Genomic DNA, 24,400 nt, shown 5'->3' on the forward strand with positions numbered 1-24,400 from the left:
TAGAGATTCTATGGGCCTAGATAGTTTGAATACAAAGTCAGATGTGACTCTCTTGCCTCCAAAAAGTGAAAAGGATAAATTGGAAGAAGTTAGTCTGGCTTCTGGAAATACAGAATTGGAATATGTTTCCTTGGTGACACCAGAATTGACATCAAATTTCTTAGATGGCAAAGTTGAAGCTGCTCCTTCAAAGGCAGAAGATAAATTAATGATTGCTTCTAAGGGTTTTCAACCCCCAGAACCTAAAGTTAAGATCTTGGAGGCACCTGAGAAAATGACAGAAAAATCTGAACCAAAGGCATTGGGAGAAAGGAAGAAGGAAGATAAAGGCAGAGCAGAACCAATGAAAGGCTACATGAGACCCACCAAAGCCCGAGGACTTACTCCACTTTTGCCAAAGTTTACCAGCCAGGACCGAGAGAGACCCAAGCAACTGAAGTTCAGTGGTATGAACCTGTCATGGGGAGATGTGTGTGCTTACGGCTTTTGAGTTAGCATCAAAAAGGCAAAGAGCTTGTGCTTTGGGTCCATCCAGACTCATTGTTCATGTTAACCACTGGTTTGTTGGCATGAAAACCTCTAACTGCTGATTATGTGTTTTCTGCAGTCAAAGGCATGTCCAGCTTGAGGAGGCTGTTGACTTGGTTGCATGCCTTTTTACACAACACAAAACTTGAGTTTCAGGGGAAGTTGATTTCCAAATAATTTGTGATTAGATTTACGGTCCTTAATTTTTTACAAATATTTTCCTATGTGTAAAATTTGCAGCTAATTTTGTTATATTTTGTACCAGTTCATAAGAGGAAAGAAAACAATTCCACTGTGGGGGTGGGGGTGGAGTTTTTTTTATCAGTATGTATAGATAGCTTATGCTGATAGGATTAATGTCCAGTTTGCTTTGGAACTAAATAAAAATTAAGTGCTTCTTATTAGGAAATGGTAGCCTCTGACCAGCATTAGCACAGACATTACTTGTGTTTCAAGTGGTGGGTAATCATCTTTCAGTGATGCTATGACATAGTTTGCCAGATTGTGCTTACAACAGTTGTGTGTGGGTTAGAATTTTGGGCATAGTCTATGTACATGAAATGTAGTCTATATTCATGGCAAATCTGTAAAACTCAACCATGTAGACTCCTTATAATTTTGTCCTTTTGGCTCTTGTCAGTAAAGTAATTGGAACGAGATTGAGATTATTTTTAAAATTTAGAAATGTTAGCTTTTAAATTTCCCCCCTCCAAAATACATCTAATTGTGGCTTCCCTGACTCTGACCTTCAAAAACAAGTGACCTAGCCTTTTTCACAATCTACACATAATGCTATTTCTTAATCACTATTTACCAGTTTGCATGATGTGGCTACTAACATCAGTAAAAAAACAAAAACAAAAACAAAACAAGCACCAGTTGGCCTTACTGGCCAGTTAGCTTCTGGCGATGTGTGGCCTGGGGTGGTGTTCTGCATGACATGGACTTGTTGTTTGGGTAAAGCTTGTGCTATGTATAAATATGTACCCAGTAAGGAATATGTGTTGTGTGAGTAGAAAATGCTAAAGGTTATTATTTGCATAAATTATTCTCATCTTGCCTGTTTTTATCTTTCTTCTGTTACCTACCCTATTGCCAACACAGAAGACAAAACTGTATGTAGAGAGTTTTCCAATCTTTGTTAGATTGCCAGCATTCTCCTAGTTCTTCAGTTTTAGTTTCTAGACTGGCTCTTTAACTTCAGCAGTGATACACAGGGTAACATGTAAATTTTTTTAAAGCTAGCCATCTCTTTTAGCTCAATATTTCCAAAGAAATGTAGAAAGAGAATTTCTTATTCTTAGGGCAACAAGGCAGATGCTGTAGAACTTGGGCTGACATAGTCAGAGCAGGCTCAGAGGTTGTATATTAGGCTTGGCTTTGCAGCGTGAGCCAGGCAAGGGAGGGAGGGACTAAAGAATATGTACTTATAATTTTGATAGGTGTTATCAGTTGTACTCCACAGGGCCAGACATATACTAGAGGTTACTCCCACCCTCAGTATGTTCCCCACACTTTCTCCATTCGTGTGAATTTTTCTTTTTTGTTCTATGTGCCAGTAAAATTAGTGAAACATTATTTCTTAGCATAGATTTATTTTGCATTTCACTTCTTTGATGACTTCCTTGTATATTATCAAGCTTATTAAAGACAGTCCTACTTGAGTATATAAATGTATTTTCCATACTACGTGGCAGGGGAGATACCATGATTGTGAAGGTGTTTTCCCAGGGCGAGGCTTATCCATTGCACTACGGATGTACTGGCCCCTGTGATTTCCCCAAATGTGGGAAACTCGACTGCATAATTTGTGGTAGTGGAGGACTGCATTCGTGCTCTCCGTAAATGAATGAATGAATTTTTCATTAATTTTAACATTTAAAATTTATCATTTTAGAATTTGCTTGTGTGTATTTCATTCATGGGAGGTGAGGTAGGACTATTTGCTCATCCCATTGTCGTTTTTTTAGACTATATCCCACTGAAATGCCATCTTTGTCATGCTAAAAATTCCTATATTTATTTAGACTTCTTCTAGATTTTATTTTTTGAACCATTGGTCTTTCCATTCAAGCCTCAGTAACATAATGTAGATTACTAATATATTTTAGTAATCCATATATTTTAGTGGATCTAGCCCTCCCCCTCAAACTATTAAGTTTCCCTAACTGTTCTTGCTTACTCATTGTTACCTATAAGTGTGAAAACTGGCTTCTGTGGTTTAATAAAAAACAAAATCCAGTCAATCTTTTCGTTGAAATCACATTAAATGTATAGATTAGCCTAGGGAGAGTTTACTTCTTAAGTGTTGAGTTTTTCTATCAAACAACCTAATAAAATACCATGTTCAGTAATATCATATGTAGATGTTTATGTGTCTTAGCCTCTTCACTGGTATGTGATGGTTTCTTCATGAAGATGTCTATTTCTAGTAAGACTTATTCAGAGATGTTCATGTAGACTCTGATGTTTCACCTATAACTGGTTCTAGGCCTGTCATTAAGTTTTTATTTCTATTCCTCACTTTCTATCGTTCATGTTAACTGCCCTGTCCCAGTTCTCACATATTTTGTCCTCATTATTCCTGACACCATAGATGGTATTACCCACCGTTTTCAGTGTTTGAATAGTGAAGATACTACTAGTGATGGTATTAAAAATAATAGTAACCACCTTTTCAGTAAGTTATTAAAAAATTCACTCAAGGGTGGATGGTCTCACACACCTCCCACACATATGCATGTGCGTAACGGAGGCTCTCCATATTCAGGTCATACAGATTGTGAAGTGACAGAGGTAGTATTTGAAGGCCCATACTTTGCAAAATATTGCCTCAGTGAAACTGTCCAGAAGTTTTGGGTTTTTGAAAAAGGTGAAAGTTGAAAAATTAGTAATTATATACAGGTATTTTTTTTTAAATGTCTAAGCCCTCACTAAAGCATTTTTCTAGATGGACAAATAAGACACACCAGGAGATCATAAACTATGCATCAGAGGCTAATTTGGTATTAGAAGTTAGGTTTTTTGACTCCATCCAGTATTTTATTCTCTGGTATAAACTGATTTATGCATGTACTCTCCCTAACACTCAACAGACAGCTTTTACACATGTATGGTACCTATTTTTTTTGCTAGCCTCTCCTCTTTGGCAGTAGGGAAAGATAATATAATGCTAAAGCTTCTTCTATCTTGTCTCCTGTTTGTTTTTTTTTTTTTAAGATTTATTTATTTATGCATACAGAACTGGGGTACAGGCCAGAGGTGCAGGGGCAGTGACAGGATTCACCAGAGACAAGAGTGGGGAGCAGAACAGGCAGATCGATGAAGTACACAGCTGAGGGGAGCAGTGGTGGGTCAGGAGAGGTCTGCCACACTATGTCGGTCACCTGTGGGGCAAGGATTGAACTCATGTTGAAGTGGCTTTAGTTTCTTAGTGCTGTGCTTTAACCCGCTGCGCCACCAGGGAGGGCCCTTCCTGTTATTTTTTAATGCCAGCCTCAAGTTTCAAAATTTAAGCAGGAGGTTTCTATACATGTTTTTACACATTGTTCTAAGAAGGAAGGTTGAGATACTTAAAGAAGACTGAGCTCAGCTTGTCAGAGAAGGACTTCTTCAGGAACTATATGAAAGAAAGGACGATTCATATGGGATTCTAGTATATGCTGTCGCTCCACATTAGCAGCTCCTCTGGAAGCCAAGTGGAGCTATCAGCAACAGTTCACTTGGTGTGTTGTTCTGTGAGTGGGACAGTTGTCACAGAACTCTGTAGATGGGCCCTTCTCTTTGTTATAGAAGAGCCTGGTCTCCTTTTTATCTGGCTTTTCCTTTTCTTTAGTTTGTTCAAGCCTGTTAACTGTCTTCTAGCAGCTGGGAATGTCAGTTTATGGTGGGAAATTCTAATGGTGTGAAATAAAGTAATTTATAAACCCCAAATCCTAACAGCTTCAAGGCCTTGTACATAAATAAAATATGTTCAGCCCATGGAAAAAAAAATTATAATTTTAGAACTTGTTACAATTTTGCATCTAGAGAAGTATCCATTTGGTGCTTCTTTTTTAAGATTTATTTATTTATGCACATAGAACTGGGGTATAGGCCAGAGGTGCAGGGGCGGTGAGAGGATTCACCAGAGACAGAGGGGAACAGAGTAGGCAGATTGAGGAAGTACACTGCTGAGGGGAGCAGTGGGTGAGACTGGAGAGATCTGCTGTGCCATGTGGTTCACCTCCGGGTCGGGGATCGGGGATTGAACTCGCACTGAATGAAGCAGCTGTGACTTGCTTGCAGTGCTGCATCTTAACCCCTTGCGCCACCAGGGAGGGCCCCATTTGGTATTTCTTAACCATTGTGCCATTTGTGAAGTTTGTTTTTATATTGCCTTCTCCCCAATTACTATCTCATTATCTGACAAATGACATTTATTGGGAAACTCTGTATATCACACATCTAAAAATAGCTATAGTTTTTAAAAATTTCTAAACACTTAACCTTCAAACAATCCTGTGTGGTCACTGATTCTATTTGTGTTATTTGAGCTAGACATCTAAATACTCTTTGAAATGAGAAGGCAAATACTTGTTTTACCTGAAAAGGAAATGTTTACACTGACACTCCTCACTTTTACCCTCTGGCTGACAGAACATTGGAGGATTCAGAAAACAAGTGATAAATAACTTAAGTTTGTGATTTTTGATGTTGCAGATATATATAATTCATTAAAATACAAAGTGAGCAGTAAAGGGAATTTTACCCATTCTTCTTTTCACCTGTGATGTTGAAGAAGAGCATCTCAGCTGTGAGCAGATTGAAATTATTAGTTTCATTTAACAATGAAACTGATGATAATTTGTATAACTTTAGGCAAAAATCTAATTGTTATGTAAGCATTGCCTGTTGCTCTGCAGATGTGGATAATTGTCATGATTTGGACAGTTCAGTCTAGAATTTAAGTCTGGTTGCTATGTACTTTTCTCTCTCTCTCTCTTTTTTTTTTTAACATTTTATTTTACCTGCACATGCTCATCCTTTTAAGACTGAACATAAATTCTTCATCCACCAAAATGAGATACAGAGCACTCTCTCTCCATAAATACAGTACACACACATATAAAATCACAAATGTCTCCTTGCAGCTGTCCTGATAAGTGCACTTTCCAGAGTGAGATTATATCTGTAATTCTTAATTGGACTAGAGTTCTGAAAGAGCCATCAGATTTTACTAATTTCCCCATTGTTTGCCATTCAGGTAGCATTCACCTCACTTGAGGTGAGGAACAAACTCATTAATTCCATATAATCTCTTCCTTGGTGTATGTTGAAAAAGTCATAGTGTAATTAAACTATAATCACTGCCCCCACTTCTTTAAAAGCCCCTGTCTCTTTACTCTTTCTTAGTGAAGCTGAAGGGCCTACAGCATGAATGGAAGCTCAGTCTGAGGCATCATATTAATATAAATCTAAGTTCTGTTGAGAATGAAAAATAGTAACAGAAGATTGTTAAGGAACAAGTCACTCACATCTTTGTCATTGTTTGCATAATTAACACAAAACAAGACTATGATTAAGGTGTGAGGTAAACACTAAAACGAAATACAACCGTTCCTTTTCTTAATTCCATACTTGCTTTCCACCCATACTCCCACCCCTGCCACATAATCTGCCGATGCACACATGCATATACACTGTGTGTTAACTTGAGGGTTTTAAATTGATTACAAAAAGATTACAAAAAGATAAGATGCAAATGTAAATTAAAACATGAAATGAAGTATTTCATGAGCAAAAAAAGGAACATTAAAAAGGAGAGGCATCTAGGTGGTACAGCAGTTTAAAGCACAGCACTGTGAAGCTGGCCTCAGCCACCTCCTGCAAGTTCAATCCTCACACTGGAGGTGACCCACATGGCACGGCAGACCTCTCCTCAACAGTGTACTTAATCAATCTGTCAGTTTTGCACCCTGCTCTGACTCTGGTGAATCCTCTCACCGCCCCTGTACCTCTGGCCTGTACCCCAGTTCTGTATGCATAAATAAATCTTAATAAAAAACCGACCAAATCTTTAAAAAAAGGTATCTAGTGACTAAGATTAATTTTTGCTCAGTAGTATGGGAAGAGTGGCAGTTGGAGACTGGGCATCTTCTGTGTGGCTTTCCATCAACTCACCATTTGACCTTTGACAAAATATTTTCTCCCCTCTTGATCCTTTCCCTTTGTTCTTCTGTAAAAGGAGAGAGTTACGTTAGAGAACAGCTAACCTTCTGATCCTGTCCCATGTCACATACTTTGGTGTCCTTTAAGTACTGCTTGTATGGAATGACCCTTATTTTGAAAGAGATTTGAAAGATGGATATTAATTTCTTTAGCACTTTCTCAGATTTTTGAGAACTGGCTTTTCTTTTACCCTTGTCAATTATTGAAATTAGGGTTTGTGTGGTGTTTCTTATAATTGGGATTTGTTTTATTTAGTTATCAGCGGGATCTCATACAGTAATTCTACAGTCCAGGAATTCATGCTTTTTCATTTCCTATCAATTTCTTATATACGTACGTTACACACGTACATTTTCTTAGTTCTGCTTGGTTTTAGCTAATTAATATTAGTAGGTACATTTTGTGCATTATCTACCTTGCTAAATGTGATTTTTATATTTTACATTTATGAAGGGGTGAATTCTGCGGGTATTTTGTATTTCCCTCATCCCTGGGGGAACACCAAGCTTATGTGCGTATCTGAGCTAGCTGATGTGGTGTCTTGGGCACTTGCCTTTAGTTCAAACTTTCTGTCTGATCTTCTCAACCACTTACCACCCAAGTTGCCTCTTCCAACTCACCAATGTGAGCCTTATAAACTGAGGTTTCTGCTTGGATGGTATCCATATCATTATTACTACCTTTCTTCAAGCCATCTATATTTCTAATTTATTTTATGGACTATGGTCCCAAATATGTGCTCTTTTGTGAGTGGCTGGCTTCATTTTCCTGGTTGTGCAATTTGCTATTTATGGATAGAATCTATACAAGATACATGGAATTTGAAGGTAATGGGAACTTACCATTTTAGTTATTGCCTTAGCGTTTTTTGGGGGGTATGGAGGGGGAGGGGAGAGGGCATTGATAGGGAGGATCTGAGTAGGTTAGCTAGAACTGAAAACTATTTGACTAAGAAACTAGGATCCATACTTGATTTTTTTTTTTTTTTTTGGCCTAGGTTCTTTTCCTAGGTTCCTATATCCTCTATTGTACTTCTGCTCACAGACTATACTCTTACATTGGGGTGGGGAGGTGGCTACTTAAATACTAATCTCTGGAATCCTACCCAAGTAAAAAATCACACTATGAATGGAACCTAGTTGAAAATCTGAGATTTCCTTGAATAAGTGTGTTCTTCAAACTTTTTATTAAGATATAAGAGTATTAAAACTGTTTAGCAATGATGGAAGGACTTAAAGATTTCCCTCATTTCATGAACAAAGAACCTGAAATTAGGAAATAAATTTCTTAAAGTCATAACTATGAAGTGGCACAAAAAGATTTTAAAACCTATTCTTCTGACTCCAATTTAAATTATTTTCCTCCTCATAAACCAAAGAATATAATCTATCAGTAAATTGAGGGGTAATTGGGAAGGGAAATGGTGACTGGTTTGAGTGGATGGAGTTGTTGAATCACACTGATTTCAAAGGTGCTAGCTAAAATTTTGCCTCTGACATGTTGGGACTTCATTCCAGTAACACTCTCAGCGTACCATCATAATTTCATCATGTACTATGCATAATTATGTAACTAAGTTATGTGTATATAAGAAAAGTTAGAATCTGTATTTCATTAGTAACCCTTTCTGAACACAAGATTGTTTTGTTCTTTTGTTCCTCCATTACTGATTAGAATTATGACCCTCCTGGCACCCCATGATGTCATTGTACATCCTCAATTTCTTTTTCTTAGTGAGAAGCTTGACATAATGTGAGATGACCCGGGTTTCTTGCCAGTGAAGCTTCGATATGTGCTTTGACATGTATTGCTACAGTACAACTTAAGATCAAGAGGAAGGAGAGGTGTGTATGAGGCTCAGTTTATGTTTAGGACAGAAGTTGAATGGAATTTTACACGTGCAGTTTTCTTTCCTTTTTTTCTTTTCAACACTGAAGTACTTCCAGTCCTGACCATGAACATAGCCCTGTTTTAGGTACTAAAGTTAACACAAAAGGTATGTTACGTTATAGTTCTCCACACAAGTTGAAGACTTGAGTTAAGTTTTGTGATTGGTGTGAATAGAAGAGAAGGTGAGTACTTGGGGTCAAAGGTTCCAGTTAAGGAAATTTTCTTCAACTGGTCTTTGATAATCTCATGCATTATAGAACAAAGTGGAACATTTTTAACTTTACCCTTTTTTCTAAAAGCATTATAAGTGGATTTTAAAAATTCAAGCTATTCTTCATCTAAGAAAAAGACATCTCTTTTATTCTTGATAGAATATTTCACAGTTAGTTACTGACAGGTGAGGTAACAGAAATCAGCTTTGTTCAAGGACGAATATGACCTGTCCTTTCATTGTAACTTTTTATTTTAATTTAATTTTATTTTTTTTAAAGATTTATTTATTTATTCAAACAGAACTGGGGTACAGGCCAGAGATGTGGAGGGTGAGAGGATTCACCAGGAACAGAGTGGGGAGCAGAACATGCAGATCGACGAAGTACACTGCTGAGGGGAGCAGTGGGCAGGTCAGGAGAGGTCTGCCACACCATGTGGATCTCCTCCGGGGTAGGCAGGAATCGAACTCATGAGGAAGTGGCTTAAGCTTCTTAGTACAGTGCTTTAACTCTCTGTGCCATCAGGGAGGGCCTGTAACTTTTTTTTTTTAAGTTTTTTTTTTTTAATGCTTGTAAGAGCTAGGATGTAAGCCAGAGGTATGGGGGGTGAGAGGATTCACCAGAGACAGAGTGTGGGAAGCAGAACAGACAGATTGACTGAAATAACACTGCCGAGGGGAGCAGCAGGCAAAATAGGAGAGATCTACTGTTCCATGTGGGTCAGCTCCCTGGCCAGGGATTGAATTCATGTTGCAGTGGCTACAGATAGCTTCGTAGTGCTGAGACCTAACACCTGGCGCCACCAGGGAGGATCCAGTATAACATTTTTAGAGCATATTTTTTTTTAAAGATTTATTTATTTATTCATACAGAACTGGGGTACAGGCCAGAGATGCGGAAGGTGAGAGGATTCACCAGAAACAGAGTGGGGAGCAGAACAGGCAGATGGACAAAGTACACTGCTGAGGGGAGCAGCGGAAGGGTCAGGAGAGGTCTGCCACGCCATGTGGATCTCCTCCGGGGCAGGCGGGGATCGAACTCATGAGGAATTGGCTTTAGATTCTCAGTGCAGTGCTTTAACCCGCTGCGCCACCAGGGAGGGCCTTTAGAGCATATTTTTTAATGGATTTCTGAGTCCTGAATGTATGGTATGTAAGCACTACATCTAGAACAGCAGATGACCATGCTGAGTTAAATAGAGACACTTAGTAGGCCAGACTGCCAGAATCTCTGAGTTCCAGAGGTCAGAGGAAGATGAACTGCCTTGCCTGTATGTGTTCACGTGGCAACTAAGAGATGAGTGGACTGGAAAAAGCAGAGAGCTGGTGCAGAAGGAAGAGACCTATTTGTTAATGTTACTAAAGGGGAGCAGGGGTAGAGCAGGGGCAAGGGTAAAAGCGCAAGAGATGGATTGTTACACAAGTGTTGTATTAGTAAGATACATGACTCCAAAGTCCTGATCACAAAAATCTTCAACTGAACCCTTCATTAAACTCTTTCACAATGCAGAACTCTAAATGAAGCTCTCACTGGGCTTTGGAGACTCCTCTCAAGCCAGTTTTCAAATGAATATCATAAATTGACATGACAGCAAACTCTTCTTTGGAGAAATAAATGCCTACAATTTTGATTTAAGCATTTTATGTGAAATGTTGGGCAATTTTCTGGATTCATTGTTTAAGGATTATAGCTTGGGATTGGCAAATGAGTCTTACTTATTTTTAAAAACAGTGTTGTTTTGAGTGGGTGAATGTGGAAATGTGGGCATAGTGTCAGATAAGTGAATGTGTGGGTATACATGTATCTATATCAGTGAAAGCCATGATAATTATTATCCTCAGTACCCACATTGGCACCATACTGTGTTTTAAATTGCAGATCTAAACGCAGTGCTAGTTAACAGGAAATTATACTTTCAGTTTAACAGTGGCATTTGATTATGCAGTAAATAGCAGTTTCCTTCCTTTCTCTTATTCTTTCTTCCTTTTTTTCACACTAGTAAATACATTTAGCACCCAACTGCTTAAGAAAATGGAACATTGGGACAGCGTTAGGTTTTTGTCATGAATACTGGGGACTTGGTGTGATGTCACTGCAAGCTCTGTGTGATCGTAGGTGGTGTTAGAGCTCTAGGAGCCAGAGGGGGGAGAGAGCAGTGGAATAGAGGATGTCGTTCTCAGAGGAGCAGTCAGCCTCTCGCTCTGCTGCTTTCAGCCAGCTCTGTAAGGGCAAACCTGCAGAGTGTCGGATGGATTCCCCAAAAGAAATCAGCCAAGCTGGATTTGAGTGGCAGAGGACAGAGGGCAGACTAAATGAAATCGGGCTGAATGTCAGCATGGATGGACAGCTGAAAGACGGGCTTGTGAAGAATGCCAGCTTCCTGGAGCAGAATAAGCTCTGCTTCTTTGAGGGGAAGCTAGACAAAGAGCTCAGCATTGAAGTGCAGGACAAGGACTATCAAGCATCCTCGGGTCACCTTGAGAGCAGGTATGTGATTTCAGAAAGCTACCCTCCCTCAGGGGGCAACTCTGTATACCAGAAGACAGCTGAGTTCCACTTGGGACCCAAAGAGGGGCCAGACAAAAATAAAACCACTACAGTTAAGGGAAAAGTGGCAGGGGAAAATAGACCAGAGACCAAAAGCCAGACAGACCTGAATTTCACTGGAGCTGCTGACATCCCCACTGAGTATGTAAAGGAGCAAGAAACCAGTGTTTGGAACCCCAGCTTTCATCCAGTGGCTCAGGGCTCTCAGAGCTCAAAGGAAGCAACTCCAGGAAAAGAGAATGGCATTACCCCTGGCTGTGGGGTGATTGAGGTGATGAATAACTCTGAGCAGACAGAATGTGAGTCCTCACTGCCAGTGACTATAGCTCATCCAGCCCCTATTATTGAGCATTCATCCACTGCCATTCCACCTATCACTATGGTAGAGTTCACTCAGGAATATTTGAATGCCAGCTCTCAAAGCAGGGACCATGATAAGGAGTTGGAGAAATTGAATTCTACTGAGGAGGATGCTTTGCTTGACCAAGCCCCCCATCAGAAAAAAGCAATGCGTCGGGCACTCTCTGAATGTTCTCACCTCTCAGTTCCTCCAGCTGTCCACCTTGCAGATAAGTATCCTGACCTCACAGCCCCAGAAGAACTCTCTTCTGGTCTCTCCAGTAGCCCAATGCCAAGTCCTCTACCCAGGAAACTGGGGGCTCCTGGTATAAGGCGCTCCATGACGGTGGCCGAGGAACAGACTGCTACCTACAAATTGAACCCTGCAGAACTGCCCATCCCATCTACTGAGAAGACACTTCCTTTCATCATTGAGGAATCAGTGACCAAGAAAGAAGAACTGACCCACTTCAGCAACAGCAACATTAGCAGCAGCAGCTCTGGAAAGAAAGACCTGGGCACTACTGGGCTACCTTTCCATGGTAAGCTGGAGCAGATTCCTGAAGTAAGCAGCAAGGAAAAGGGGCAAGAAGATACTAGTGAAACAAGATCAGATTCATCCTCCCAAGTCTGCCAGGGAAGTGAGAAACAGCTGGGACAAACGACTCTAGCAGGGAAGAAAGAAATTGAGGTCACTGCAACCCAGAGCACTCCATCGGTTCAGTGTGAAGAGACACCACGTGATGGTATGTTTCTAAATTTTGCCTCCTTGGGGAGCAAACCGACAGCAAGGAAGGAACCAAAGTGACAGATTACCAGCAGGAGCATTAGGCTGCTGGAGTCTGTGACTGCCTGGGGAAAGCTTAATTCTGTTGCATTGGAAGGTGGCTGGGAATCAAGAAAGTGAGCAAAGTGAATCTAGCTGGGTCAACCCAGTTGTCTGCTGGCAGGGCAGATTGGAGTGAGTGATTGGATAGGGAGTTATTAGGGTCAGAGGATGGGGGGGCATAAGAAAGAGCCCCATACTTGACTGCCTATCTCCCATCCCCCATCCTCTCACCCCCTCACCTCCCTGTTGGTTTGAACCACATGATTTCTGAGCTCTAAATCATCCAATCACGGCTGATTGATTTCCTTGCTTGAAAATCTGTCACTGTGTAGATTCACAATGGGTTTATCAGCACTAACCTCCTCTCATTAAGTGGCATGGTCAGGGTGTAAGCTGTTTTCCGTTTTGCTTTTGAGAATGTTTTACTTTTGTTCAAGCTGAAAAAGAGCCCTTTAAAACTGGCTATTTAATATTCTTTTCCTGTTGTTCATGTTTGACCCAATCTTGCTTCTAGTTTTCTCTCTCTTTATGAGTATAGGGAGGATTTGTGGGGAGAAAGAGAAGAAAGGGAAAGAGAAGAGGAGAGGCTTGCACTTAATAAAAAGCTAAATGTTGCCGTCTTTGTGACTGCCTTCTGTGCCTTTCTTCATGGCCCTTTCTTCTCTTCCCCAACCCCCATGGGTCTTATTGTTGGTGGTCTAAAAAAAAAAAACAAAAAAAAACCTTATTTTCCTCTGAATCCAGTTTTAGCACAAAGGATTTACAAGCTTGTTAATTGGGATTTAAAATGTGTTTTGTTTGGGGGGGGACGACTCTGTTTTCTGAGGAACTGTTTTCTCTAGTATTTCCTCCTCTCAGTGTGTGTGTGTGTGTGTGTGTGTGTGTGCGCGCGCGCGCGTGCACACACACATTTATATAATAGTTTATTTATTTTAAATAATATAATAGTTTATTTTTATATCCTTTTGTACTTTTTTTTTTTCATCTCAGTTGTAATCCCCTTGGGCTTCCCATCTCAAAATCACCCATGTGTCATCACCATAATCCAGTGCATTTCCCTCCCTCCACTGTTTTCCTCTCAGTATATTATAATGAAAAATTTTACTCTTTTCCTTTGAAAATTAAAATGATATTTTCTAGGGGAGAGGTAAATGAAACCCAACTGTTTAAGACTGAGAGATTGTTGTTCAATGGAGATGAGTAAAGAAGCCTTATATCCTCTGTGATTTCTTATGACTCCAAGATGTCAAGATTCGAGTATTTCTGTTGTTTACTTCTAGCTGAAGCAGACTGTAAGCTCCTCATGCACATACTTGTGTCATCTTTTTATGAACCCTCAGGTACCCAATTCAGTGCCATGTACCTTTGAAGTTGTAATGACTGATTTTGTTGTTGTTGTTCATTTATTTCAAAACAAGTTCTTCCTAGTTTAAAGTAACAAAAGATGTGGTAGAAAAAATTTCAAATGATTGACAAAACTCACTAATAAATGTTTGAGTGCTGACTCAGCTAACCCCTAAGTAGATAAAACTACACAAAGTTTTATTTAACATATCTACCATGTGCCAATATCTTTATGGGCTCTGAATATTGTCCTTTATCCTCAAGCAACTTATGGTCTATTTTGGGGGTGGGAGGAGAGAGTTGGGTGGTGGCAGTGAAAGAGTTGTGAATCACGGAGGTGACCTTGGAAGCCTCTGATGCCTAGCAGTGTGGAGATACAGCCTTTAAGGCAAAAGGTCTCAATAAACAAAGGTATGAAGCCTAAACAGCTCATATAAGGCAAAAGAACAAAAACGTAAGGATCTCTGGGTCACTCTCGTAAGGATTATTTGATTGCAAAGAATGGAAACACCCTCAGAGGAAGTCATATTTATTAAAAATATTTATTGTCAGGCTATAGAAGGATCTCAGGGAATCCAGTTGCATTTCAGGAATGCAATTCCAGTTGCATTCAGCCTAGCTGCTGCCCATCTGCATCTCTCAGAAGCTCTGTTTCTCCCCAGATGTGTGTTCCATTCTCTTCCCTTTCAGAAACTTCCTTTTTTTCCCTGCCATCTCTCTTAACTTCTTTGTGACTGGTCTGTAAAAGACAGTTTCCTTGATTTGGGTTCTGTGCCTCACTTTATGTCCTCATATATATGTTAGAGACTCAAGTTGCTTGCCTGCATGTTTCCTGTTTTCTTCCTTTCAAATATGTCTTACTGGCACAGTTTGGTCTAGTCAACTGCTTGCCATGTCCTGCAGCCTTTACGAGTCGTGAGTCATAGTCATTTAGATATGCCACTTCATTCATCTGGAGGCCTCTCTAGATAAGGGTGTTGGTTGAGCAAATATGCCAAAACCTCCTGTTTGACATATTGGCAGGAAATTATGAGTGAAAAAAAATACAGAAAGTTGTTTAGTACCCATGCTTCAAATGACCCCTCAGACATTTAAACATTACTCCCATGTTTTAAAACATTGCCTAAGTCAAAGTGATCCAAGATCTGCTTTGGGGAGACTCACCTGTTCTCAATAGATAAAATTAACTTAAAAACAGAGGAATGATGTTAAAAAAACATTTTATTCATGAAGTAGCAGGTGAAATTTTAAGGATTTAGTAGGGGAAGTATGACAGGTGAAATCAGCTGGACCTAAACACTGAATGTGGCATCTGAGAGAAGCAGAGAAAGGTGGTGCTTTACTTTAAGCTTGTGTTTCTCAAAGGCAGTAGTACCAAAAAGAGAAAAATCCAACAGATGAGAGCAGGTTTGTTGAGCAGTTAAGTTTTGTTTTGAACATTGAGAAGAAATCATGGGGTCATTTGTGTGGTGGTCTTTAGCAATTGGCTGATACATACCCTTGAGGAAAAGGGGAATGATCATGGTAAAAAGCATTATCTGGGAAGGAGAGTAGTTTCTGCTTCTGCGTAAGTGAGGTGTTTTTATTATGTGATATTACTTGTATAGGTGGAGATATGCGTTTAATTTATATCATAGGAATTGAGTCTTCATAGACCATTCATGTTATTTACTAAAAAATTTTATGTCCTTTGAAAAATATTCATTGTGATCTCCTACTTGTGACAAGAAATCACACTTTTGATATTTTTCATTTGCTGTGGAACATAAGTATTACTGATCTTGTGTGGTTAGGTCTTTTTTGTTTCTCCACATTTTAAAAATTTTCAAATTTCAGTTTTTGAATAGGCATACACATGATTTCAAACATCAAGTAATACAAAATGCTTCACATTGGAAAATCTCTTACCAAGACAAGATGACATTGAGTCAGTTTTTCCTATACCTATCCTATAATACAGTTAAATGCTCTAGAAAGATGTATTAGAAAATCATAAATGGAATCTGAAAGGTAGAATGTAGAGGATGGGCTGGGTGGGAACCTTGGGACTTAAGGGTGGTGCAGTGATTTCTCTAGGCTTCCATTTTATTTGCCATACATCCTGCTGGGATACTAGAGTGCCTACAATGTGGAATCACTAATCACCCTCCCCCCCCCCCAAAAAAAAGGGGAAAACAAGATCTGCTTGCTCTTGCCTAAAGTCCAGATAGGAAAAGAGAAATCCAGTAAAACTAGTGGAAGCCCTGCAACAGCAGTGGTCACAAATCCTCCTGCAGATTGTCAGCAGAGCTCATGAGCACTTACCTGTTGTCCACTCCCTGTCACAGTTGTAGGCATGAGCTCTCTACACTGGCGAAAATGAGCCATTCTTTGTCCCCCACAGATGACTACATCAGCAGCATTTATAAGCCTGGTGTTTGCCAGCCTTCTATTCAGTAGCAGGAGACATAGGTCCATTTCCTCCAGTGGCCTCCTTTCAAGCAGCAGACGTTCAGCTAGGAAGTCAACTAGCAAGGGGCAGCAAGAGAACAGACGAGGAGAAACTATATCCCATGGGTCCAGCATCACTCACCTCTCATATAGTGAAACCATCTGGGCCAGGGCAATGCTTCATCCTTGCAGGCAGTATTTAGCAGGGATTGAGAGCCTCATGAAGCTAGAGCATAGCGGAAACGTAGTGCAAGGGCCTGAGAAACTAGCCAGAATCTGCATGTTAAATGTAAATAGGGCTTACCTGCTAAACCATAAAAGTAGAATTAAAAAAAATATATATTGTTTATGATACTGAACTGCAGTACAGGCCAGATGTGCAGGGGTCATGAGAGAATTCACCAGAGACAGAGTGGGGAGCAGAATAGGCAGATCAGTGAAGTACACTGCTGAGGGAAACAGCAGGTGGGTCAGGAGAGGTTTGCCGCACCATGTGGGTCACCTCCAGGGCTGGGGGTTGAACTCGCACCGAGGCGACCAAAGCTAGCTTTGCAGTGCTGCGTTCTAACCCCCTGTGGCACCAGGGAGGTCCCATAAAATTAGGATTTTTAAAGCAGTCATCATAAAATTGCTTCAACAAGCAACATGAGTTCTCTTGAAGCAAACCCCAGATCTCAGCAAAGAAATAGAAATTACAAAAAGTACCAAGTAGAATTTATAGATAGGAAGGTTATAACAGTGAAAATTCACTGGTGGACTCACTAGTAAATTAGAGATAGCAGAGACTAGGATTGATGAATTTGAGGACAGACTAATAAAATTTATACAATATGAACAATAGAGAGAAAACAGACTAAAAAATATACATATTCTCAGAATCCTGTAGAAAATAACAGAAGATCTAATATTTGAATGATTCATATCCCAGGAGCTGAGGAAGAATGTGAGGCTGAGCAGTTACTCAATTAAATAAATGACTGATCACTTCCCAATTTTGTCAAAAGACATAAATCTACAGATTCAAGAAACTGAATGAACCTCAAGTAGGAAAACTCCACACTAAGACATATAATCAAACTAAGCTAAAAGCAAAGAAAAAAATTACAACTAGAAAGTGCGATGCATTAGTTACCGGAGAATAGCAATTCAAATGACATTCTGTTTCTTGTCAGAAACCATGGAAGGAAGACAACAGTGGCACATTTTAAAATTTCTAAAAGAAAAGAACTATCTCCTGCAAATCCTATCTCTGGTTTGCCAGAGATTTAGGGATTGAAAATGGTGATCTATAGAAAGGAAACATGAGGGACCCCTGTGATGGTGGGACAGTTATGTGTCTTGATTGTTAGGAGTGGTCACATAAAATTGCAAATGTGGTAAAATTGCATAGAAAGTACATATATGTGCATGTGTGCATGCAAATAATTGAGTGAATGTAGAGTGGAAGTACCTGAATAAGCTCTGTGGATAGTACCAGTATCAGTTTCTGGTTTTGATGGAGCTCTATAGTTATGCAGGATATTAGCACAGAGGGAGGCTGGCTGGAGGGTACACATGATCTACCTTCTTGTCCATTTCTTTGCAACTTCCTTTAAATCTATAATTATTTCAAAACAAAAAACTTGAAGTAAAGCCTCCTACCCTCCTTTGCTTTACATTCTCTCCCTCTCCAATTAAATTACCATTGATTTATTTTATCATGATTCTCCCAAAGTTTTTGTTGTTGTGCTTTTAAATGCATGTACAGTATATTTATATTGGAAATATATCCTCCATCTCCACCAACCTTTAATCCCTTTTCTGGGCCAGTGGTTTCACATTTTGCATACTCTTTCTAAAGATGTTTCCATTTCAAACATAATAAATTTTTTTCATGCTTCTTTTTACTGTGTCAGATTCAGATATTACATTGCTATTTCTGCCATAATGCTTTAACCAATTTCCTGTTCACAGACTTCTGACTTGTTTTAAGTTCTTTGCTTTTAGAAACAATGTTTTGATGCGAGATCTTGTACATTTGTTATTTTATAGTTGTGCAAGTACATCTTTTAAATTTCCAGAAGTTCTATTTCTGGATTATAATTTATCTGCATGTGTAATTTTCAGAGACACCACCTGACTGCCTTGCATATGGGTTGTACCATTACATGCATTACTTTGTGGTATGTTTCCTCATGTTGAAGTGATTTTTGTTTCTTTACCTGTAAGCTGTGTCCATATTCTTTTGCTTGTTTTTTTTTTAGTGAGTTGTTGGTCTTTGTAGGAGTTATAGCTGTGTATGAGTAATTTATATAAGTTCTTTACCTTTGGTGTGAGGTTCAGGTTGTTTTATGCTGTTATTTATCTTTGGGTTCTTTTTCATCTGACCATGTTAAAGTTTTTAATTTTCTTTTAATCAAGCTTACCTTTTTGGTTTTATGCCAGATAGAATGCCTTCTCAAAACCAGATTATACATTTCTCAGTGTTTTAACTCTTTCAGGTATATCCCTGTTGAAATTAGGAGTAACCTTCCTACAGTGGTACTGCTAGGTGTAGCCTTAGGCAACAGACATTATTTCTGGACCTGGGTCTGATTTCATGGGTCTCCTCTGCCCTGCTAGAAATCTGGGTCACTGCTGGGACCTAGATCAAGTTAATCTCACATCCTCCATAAAGTAATACTTTACAGGGAAAGGAAGTAAGGGAAGGACATTGGATGATCTTTTGGCTCTTAACCCATCTCTCAGCAACTTTTATTCCAAGAGATAAACTCTAGTAGAAAAGGTTTTTGTTGCTGCCTGCATGCTGCAAGAGGTAGTGGTTGGATGACACTGGTCTGTGCTGGTCTCCAGGGAAGAAAAACCAAGCTTGAAGAGCTATTTCCTTCCATTGATTATTTGTGCAAATCCCACTTAGCTTAGATTGCTTCTCCACAGGGACAGCTGCTATCAAGTCTCTGGAATCTTAAAACTGCTCTCTCACAGTGAGGGGAACTTGGGAGTCTTCTCCACAATTCAGCAGCAGAGTTCTGTGGTTTGATTTTAGAATGAAGTGCTAGTTAGTGGTCTGTTTCTGCTAAGGCTTAAATTTTCAAAATGGGTGTGAAAAACATTTATGTAGGATAATATCCTCCCACTTAGGAATAGCCAAGCCAGAAGAAGGACGACCTGCTCTGAGTGTGACCGGAAATGACATCACCACCCCTCCAAACAAGGAGCTCCCACCAAGCCCAGAAAAGAAAACAAAGGTAGGTGCCAGAATGGTGGGTTAGTTTCTACAGCTATAGTTGTTTGCTTTGAAACAGTATCTTTGCATACATCGAAATTTCTTTCTTCTGAACTGTTATGAGCTTGGATATGCTTAGGAAATATTTTATACTTCCATTTACCAGAGTAGTTTAACTCAAACCTTAAAATCTCTACATTTATCCCTATTGTGTTTCTGTAGAAGTTGTTTCTGTTTTCCATACAGGAATAACAAAATGAATAATGTTCTGAAAAAGACTCTGGCACCTGTGTTCATGAAAAGGGAACACAGATTTTTTTTAATAATCTAATAGTTTATTTTTTCATCATTTTGTGCATTTTCCCATCTCATTTGTAATCCCCGTGGGCTTCCTGTCACCAAATCACCCATGTGCCATGACCATAGTCCAGTGCATTTCCCTCCCTCCACTGTTTTTGATCCCATTTCCCACTCCAGCCCCATAAAATGTCTCTGGTATATAGCTGGGGAACACAGATTTTTAAGATAGACCATGGCTTCAGGAACTTTGTGTTGGCACTTATTGCAGAGTTCCAGTGTTACTTCATTATGTTTAAAACAGGATGCTGGGCCTCTCTGGTGGTGCAGGGGATAAATCTCAGCACTGTCAATCTATTGCCAGCCACTGCAGCATGAATTCAATCCCTGACCAAGGATCCACATGATGCAGCAGACCTCTCCTGTTTTGCCTGCATCTCCCCCTTAGCAGTGTAATTCATTATATCTGTCTCTGGTGAATCCTCTCACCAAACCCCACACCTCTGGCCTGTACCTCAGCTCTTGTATGCATAAATAAATTTAAAAAAATCTTTAAAACAGAAAATAAAATAGGACGCTGACGTTGCCAGGAGATACATGTCCTAAATAACTTAATTGTTGGGTGATGTCTTTCATGGAAAATTGCAGAGTCTAGTAGTTAGTTGTTTAAAATATTACCAACTTTAAGTCTTCAGGTATTGAACTACTAAAATTTACAATATTGTTTTTAAGAAATAATTCTCAATTTTCTTTATCTCTAAACCTTGTATCCTGTTCACATACTGAGCTCAGAAGAAAGGAATGCTAACTTTTATTTGCATCTACCCTCATTGCTTATGATTTTACTTTGAATTGTGCAATTTATACTTTTTTTTTTCATTTGTTTTTATTCTTGTCTGTGTGTTTGATGTTGACCTTAAAAAAAAACCAAAAAACACAACAAATCAACTTAAAGCCTTTGGCCATCACTCAGCCTGCAAAGACTTCAACATCGAAAGCCAAAACACAGTCCACTTCTCTCCCTAAGCAGCCAGCTCCCACCACTTTTGGTGGGTCGAATAAAAAACCCATGAGCCTTGCTTCAGGCTTAGTACCAGCTGCCCCACCCAAACGCTCTGCTGCAGCCACTACCAGGTCTTCCATCTTACCTTCAAAAGACGTGAAACCCAAGGTAAGTAGTCATCCAAGCACTGTCAGAAAGAGTTTTGCCCTATGAGTATGAGTAGACAGTTTTCTTGTTGCTATTAGACGGTGGGATCAGGCTGTTAGAATTCAGAGGAGAGGAAAAAGGGGAATATTGATTTGAAAATCAGTTTGGCTACCCATTGATGCAGCCATATTTAAAGGCCTTTTATACTTTTCTGTACAAAATGTTGAATGCAATGTTACATCTAGTTCCTCCTCCTTTCCTTACTCTTCACTGGTTAACACATGCTAACCAGTTTCCCCTCCTTCACATACTAATGACACACTCATTATTTTTTTTAAAAGATATATTTATTTGTGTAAACAGAACTGGGGTACAGGCCAGAGGTGCTGGGGTGGCGAGAGGATTCACGAGAGACAGAATGGGGAGCATATCAGGCAGATTAATGAAGTACACTGCTGAGGGGAGCAGTGGGTGGGTCAGGAGAGGTCTGCTGGGCCATGTGGGTCACCTCTGGGGCGGGGATCGAACTCGCACTGAAGCGGCTGTGGCCAGTCTACAGTGCTGCATCCTAACCCATTGTGCCAACAGGGAGGGCCCAACACACTCATTTTTAATGTAATTTTTATTTCAAATTTCTAATTAAATCCAGTTCTTTGTCTTTAATCACTCTAGAAATAAACTTCTTACTTTTAGATAGGACCTTTATGATCAACTCTTAGCTCATTTCAGCATCACATGATAGCTTACTTTGCTTTTGGCATTAGGCCACATCTCACTGGGCTCCCTTTTGAAATTTTTTATTTTCCAGGTCATCCACACATTATTGCCTAGAAAGTGTCAGTTTGGGTCAGCATTAGCTTTACAGAATTGTCCTAAGAGGAGAGCATGGACTCTGTTCCTATTTTCCATAATCTCTTGCTTTATTTGAGAAGGACCTTAAGGGCAACCTGATACTATTCTTTAAGTTCACAGTGGGAAATAATTTCTTTCCCTTATTAAAATCCTAGTGTTTTAGTTTAATCTTGTAAAGGAAATTGAGACTTACAATTTAGGTTGAAACCCTCACCAAGAGGGTGAGCAATCCTGCCAAAGATAAAATGTCATAAAGCTTTATGAACCTCATTTCCCCAGTTGCTGCTTTTCATTATCTTTATAATACAATTTATTGAACAGGGTGACTAGAGGCATGGCGCATAATGATACCTTTTTTTTTTTTAAAGATTTATTTATTCATTTATACAGAACTGGGGTACAGGCCAGAGATGCGGAGGGTGAGAGGATTCACCAGGAACAGAGTGGGGAGCAGAACAGGTAGATTGACGAAGTACAATGATGAGGGGAGCATCGGGCAGGTCAGGAGAGGTCTGCCTCGCCATGTGGATCTCCTCCTGGGCAGGCGGGGATCGAACTCATGCGGAAGTGGCTTAAACTTCCTAGTGCAGTGCTTTAACCCGCTGCGCCACCATGGAGGGCCCAAAATGACACTTTCTTAACAGCAAATCCTGGGGAGTACAAAGGAGGACATAGAAGGGGAATGGGTTGGTCTAATGAACTTTCACTCTTTAATAATAATGAATTCTTCTGGTTTCTTTGAATATTAACTCCTTTCACTCTCTCTCAACAAGCCATTACATAGACACTAGCATCCTCATTTTATGAGAGAAGGTAAACTCATTTTAATAACCTTCTTAAGTAGTAGTGCTTATGAAGAATTACTACTTCCTAATATATAGCAGCAGTGCCAATGATTTTTTTTTTTTTTTAAATAACTAAAGAGCAGGTTCATTAGAGAAAGGGACAGAAGAATAAAGGACACTTACATAGACATACACAGGCAGAAAGAGCTATCCCAAAAGGGACAGAGAGTCCTGCATAGTCGCAGGCAGGAGGCATTGAGGAGAGCTGCCTCTGCAGAGAAGCCCTGGCAGGGTACAGGTCATGGTGACAAGAAGGCTGCTACCCAATAGAGGGAGAGTTGGTGAGAAGAAGCACCTGCATAGGCACAGATGGGCAAAAGGACTGCTACTAGCAGTGCCAACTTTTGAAGATGGGTCTCACCAATGCTGGTACTTGGGGCCTCTCAACATTGTTCTTTCATAGCTTTTGGCCATGCAGCTTCTACACAGTATTTCAAGATATGCCTGACCTAAAGAGGACTTGCATTTTAATGATTACTGTTGTTAGACTTGCATTTTAATTACTACTGTTGTTAAAGTTTAAAGAAAAGTGTTTTATTCTTATTTTGGTAGAAAAACTTAAAATACCAAACAAAGGAAAACCCGTCCAGAAAAAAAAAAAAAAGATAGATCTGTGATTCTGTGATTCTGGCAGAGAAACAATATAAATTGAGAAATAAGAAAAGTAGCTCCGTTATAAGAGAAGGCTGATTCTGTAGCTTGTTGAAGTCAAGAGCCTGACCCCTAAAGTCACATCCTTTAGAAATTCCATCCCAATTAACTTTTTCTAACTTATTTTATCATTATTACTCTTACTAGCAAAGTAAGAAGATAACGTAACTCACTGGACTATTGTCATAGACATAATATTGAAAATTTGAAGGAAACTCAAAGATTACCTGCTATAGCCCTCACGTTTTAAAGCAAACAGGGAGGGAATTCCTCTGCACAGAATCCTCTGAGTTCCAGCTGGTAACTAAATCAATTCCTTTAATTCCAACCTTCGGGTGCGTCACACTCACTCTTAGGGCCTTCATTTGTAGAATGGTTGTTAACCTGTGCTTGCAGGGTTATATTTAATTGGATGCCAGCTCTAAATTTTTGAGGACCTCCTTAGCTGATTGGCTATTTTTCTGGTAGAAAAAGGGCTGGATCTTCTGTGTCTTGGTTTGGCTTACCTTCATGAGCAACATGTTATTTGCTATTAAAATAGTATGTAGGCCCTCCCTGGTGGCGCAGCGGGTTAAAGCACTGCACTTAAGCCACTTCCGCATGAGTTCAATCCCCGCCTGCCCCGGAGGTGACCACATGGCACGGCAGACCTTTCCTGACCTACCTGCTGCTCCCCTCAGCAGTGTACTTCGTCGATCTGCCTGTTCTGTTTCCCACTCCGTCCCTGGTGAATCCTCTCACCCTCCGTATCTCTGACCTGTACCCCAGTTCTGTATGAATAAATAAATAAATCTAAAAAAAGAAAATAAAATAGTATGTAAATGCCATATTCCTGTAGAAACCAAGCTAAATTGATTTCCCTCCCTCCCTTGACAGTGACATGCCCATCCTCCATGGGAGAGGAACTGCCATGACTCACATTCCGTGTCGTAGAGATTTTCCCTTTTTTTCCCCAGTCACAATGGTGACATTGTGTGTCGCAGTCGTTCTATTGGTCAGCCTGTATCCACTGCTGGCTGCTTCTGCTCACAGAGACTTCTCATGCTCTATTTCCTGACATCAGATATTATA

The 24,400-nt window shown here is 39.8% G+C and overlaps 1 protein-coding gene across 9 annotated transcripts in view; it reads left to right on the forward strand.

Annotated features, from left to right (window-relative positions):
* MAP4 (microtubule-associated protein 4) overlaps positions 1-24,400 on the forward strand; it is a 160,215-nt gene that overhangs the window by 120,253 nt on the left and 15,562 nt on the right. For 6 of the 9 annotated variants that reach the window (XM_012735312.1, XM_012735314.1, XM_012735311.1 and 3 more), the window contains exons 9-10: positions 19,450-19,556; positions 20,787-21,002. In XM_012735312.1, the coding sequence (XP_012590766.1) occupies positions 19,450-19,556; positions 20,787-21,002 (323 nt within the window). Of the gene's footprint in view, positions 1-11,007; positions 12,473-19,449; positions 19,557-20,786; positions 21,003-24,400 lie in introns of those variants that run through there. The other 3 variants (XM_012735316.1, XM_012735317.1, XM_012735315.1) reach the window with 2 other exon arrangements.

The sequence above is a fragment of the Condylura cristata genome, unplaced genomic scaffold, assembly GCF_000260355.1.
Source record: "Condylura cristata isolate star-nosed mole 26May11 unplaced genomic scaffold, ConCri1.0 scaffold00004, whole genome shotgun sequence".
Lineage (NCBI taxonomy): Eukaryota > Metazoa > Chordata > Mammalia > Eulipotyphla > Talpidae > Condylura > Condylura cristata.